Source organism: Bidens hawaiensis, unplaced genomic scaffold (genome assembly GCF_021521415.1).
Source record: "Bidens hawaiensis isolate Kalapana, Puna unplaced genomic scaffold, B.hawaiensis_p1.1 tig00029368_1, whole genome shotgun sequence".
Taxonomy (NCBI): Eukaryota; Viridiplantae; Streptophyta; class Magnoliopsida; order Asterales; family Asteraceae; genus Bidens; species Bidens hawaiensis.
In genome coordinates this window covers 220,458-223,408 of record NW_027494867.1, presented here as the reverse complement: position 1 = coordinate 223,408, position 2,951 = coordinate 220,458, and the positions used below count along the sequence as shown (strand labels likewise).

The 2,951-nt window shown below is 36.5% G+C and overlaps 1 protein-coding gene across 1 annotated transcript; it reads right to left on the bottom strand.

The window, feature by feature from the left end:
* Window positions 1-939: 939 nt before the first annotated feature.
* Window positions 940-2,480, bottom strand: LOC143578852 (GDSL esterase/lipase At4g16230-like). The gene is made up of 3 exons (XM_077062321.1): window positions 2,253-2,480; window positions 1,403-1,658; window positions 940-1,318 (listed from the first exon to the last, which is right to left on the bottom strand). Exons 1-3 carry the CDS (start codon window positions 2,469-2,471, stop codon window positions 1,095-1,097), a joined length of 699 nt encoding a protein of 232 aa, XP_076918436.1. The 5' UTR covers window positions 2,472-2,480; the 3' UTR covers window positions 940-1,094.
* Window positions 2,481-2,951: the final 471 nt, after the last annotated feature.

The window sequence follows — 2,951 nt, the reverse complement described above, 5'->3', positions numbered from 1 at the left end:
ACATCGATGGTTGTTGCCATAGCCTCTCTCTTGTTTCCCCATCTTCATATTGTAAAGACCATCCTTGCACTTACACGATCCAATCAATGTCCTCGAATGTAATCCATGCATAAAAAAGAAATCAGGAAAGAATGTTACCACATATTGGAGATCAGTTGATAATTTACTGACATACAACAAGTTGCAATCAAAATCCGGCAAGTGTAGTATTCCTTGAACTGATGTCCCATTGGGCAAAGTATGATCTCCTCTTCCTTCAACCGCCACCCTCTCACCATTTGGTATGATCACTGGCAGTTCGTGTGATCTATGAACAAGGCTGTTTAGAACCATGTCCATGCGGGTGTTGTGATCCGTGGTTCCCGAATCAACCACCAAATTTTCTTTAAGATTAATATTACCTTCTTGGTTAGCCATGGGTGTATGGGCAACGTTAGCATCCGGTCCTACACTTGCCTTGTTACCATTGCCAAACAAATTAATTAACAAACCATTGGTATTGTTCCTTTGCTAATCCCGAGATAGGGCTCGGCTCAGAATCAACTACAGAGGATTTGGGTTTGGTTTTCTCTCCCTTCTTTCGGGACACCATTTAAGGTATCTGATCAACTTTAAACACCTTTCAAGTGTATGACCATCTCTATCACAAAAAATACAGTGTTCTACGGAATCTAAAGGGCCAGGTCCTTTTGGACCGTCTTTGGTTTTATGTTGAAGTTATGTTTCACGGAGGACAACAACTAGAAAGATGAGTTATGATTGATGTAACTTCCAGTGTCGTTCTCTGATCTGGGGTTTTGTCTCCGACCATCGCATGTGGGATGACAGCAAAAAAACTAGGGTTTAGGACGGAACCCGCTCTGATACCATGAACAAGATAATGGTACGAGGGTCGATCTTATTTCTCATCAGAACAAAAAAGGAAGTACAAGAGATGTTAATATAAATAGAGATAAACAAGATCTCCTATAAAAAAGAAATAAGATAAATAAAATAAAATAAGAAATTCGATTGTAATCAATCGAATATAGCCTTTATATTTGGTACTATTCCATAATTCATATTCATTCAATTATCTGAGACAAGGGTTTGTTTCAAATTTTGGAGAGCGCTCGAACGTTAAATGGCGAAATATCATTAATCACTCCGTCCAGAATACGTTTTGCAATGATAAGACTGGTCGCTTCCGTAACATGAAACCAGTCCCAAAATACGTACTTTGATCTATCTTCACAAATCTTAGCATGTTGCATACATGGAACCATACCACCATGCAAGCCAAGCATGCGGTAGCATGCACGATCTACGATTTCAAAATCTATAACAAGAAAAATACGATGTAAGCTAAGAATGTCAGTAAATTATCACCCTTACTTTTGTATATTGTAGATATATTACTCACCATATGATTCATAGTTTTGAACTATATCATCAAGAATACGATACACATCCGCATAAACGAATGTCGATCCTTTTAGCGTGTTTGTTAAATCTATAAGAGTTTGGTTCAACTGGTGATTGTATTGTTTTGCTAGGTCGTTTGGAGAAGCTACGCATGCTTTTATTGAAAATGGGTTATGATCCCTTTCATATGGACAACATCCAATTGGGGGAACATTTGTTACCAATATCTTGCGAGCACCCATGTAATAGAGACTCTGTATGTTATAATAAAAACTAACTATGAATGAAAGCTCTATTCAAAAATCGAACAGGCACAGAATTCCACTAGTTATATATATGCAAAAAAGAATAACTCAATCAGGTTTTTATTTTAACCTTTCATTTTTCTCCCTTATATTATAAATAATATGCATTTTAACCCATTAATTATTCACTCTGATATATCTGTGATAACTTGCATTCACTAACTTTATTTGGAAAAACCGAATAAGCGGATGTGTTTAAATTTATTTTTGACATATTAGCAAAAGTTTTGTTAAAACATAATTGTATTCAAATAAAGCATTTTTTAGTATAATTAGTTCAAGGGTATTGATACCCTAACAGTACCGTGACGAACTGAACCAATTCCGACCGAACAACATCGGTGGCGGTCTTAGTATTATCGATTGGTACTGGTCTTTGTTTTTATAGTTTCCGCATGTGTGTATAATGTTTTTCTTGATACTCCTGTATAAAATTTTTGTCAAAGGCGAAGTTGTATTCAAAATGGAGTATTCTTTGGTATCATAAATTATAAAGTGCTGGCACTGGCACCCTAGGCTAAGGGTTTGACGGAGTTTAATTACCGTAAGTTGCCTTGTAAATGTGGAAATCATGGTTCTGATGAATGTTTCGGGTGGAAGTAGGCTTGTAAGTCCTGGTTGCAAGTAGTTATTGATGAAGTCGTTTGAACCCGTTGTAACGGTGAAGAGAACAGTAGCAAACAACTTAACTGACGCCGGTGTACCTATGCTTGATATTATCTCCTGTCTTGTCTTTGCAAAGTTCTTTAGTTGTGCATCCATAGGAATTCTACCAATCTTTAATAAAAACAAACACTTTTAAAATGTACAAAAATGAAACATCATATTAGTTAATTGCTTACTTAAAGCAACTGAAACTTACCTAGTTTGCTCCTGATTCATCCAGGATTCCACTAGATCCAGATGCATAATTCACACCTTTCAGAACCACCGGACCACGGGTGCTTGGAGCTAGGTACGGAGAAGGAAAGGTTTTGAAGCCCAACGATTTTCCTAAACACATAAATGTTGATAACTATCAAACTAAAAGCAATTGCGCGCAGTTAGATAAAATAATAATAATAATAATAATAATAGAAAATTTGGATTTTAATAATCCAGACTACCACCTGTAATGTCTACAACAGTTCTTCCATTTGTAAACCGTCCCGTTGGTTTCCCAAAATCAATCCCGATTGGCTTATAATTGGCCTTGGAAAGAGTTATGATGTAGTTATTGTTGCCAACATGTGACAATCGTCA

What these genes read in the sequence shown, in the direction of transcription:
- LOC143578852 (XM_077062321.1), bottom strand. Translation starts at nt 2,471, where the DNA reads ATGGATGCACAACTAAAGAACTTTGCAAAGACAAGACAGGAGATAATA. An exon ending in CATTTACAAGGCAACTTACG is followed by an intron (nt 1,659 to 2,252) that starts GTAATTAAACTC and finishes TATAACATACAG; the next exon opens with AGTCTCTATTACATGGGTGC. An exon ending in TCAAAACTATGAATCATATG is followed by an intron (nt 1,319 to 1,402) that starts GTGAGTAATATA and finishes TTCTTGTTATAG; the next exon opens with ATTTTGAAATCGTAGATCGT.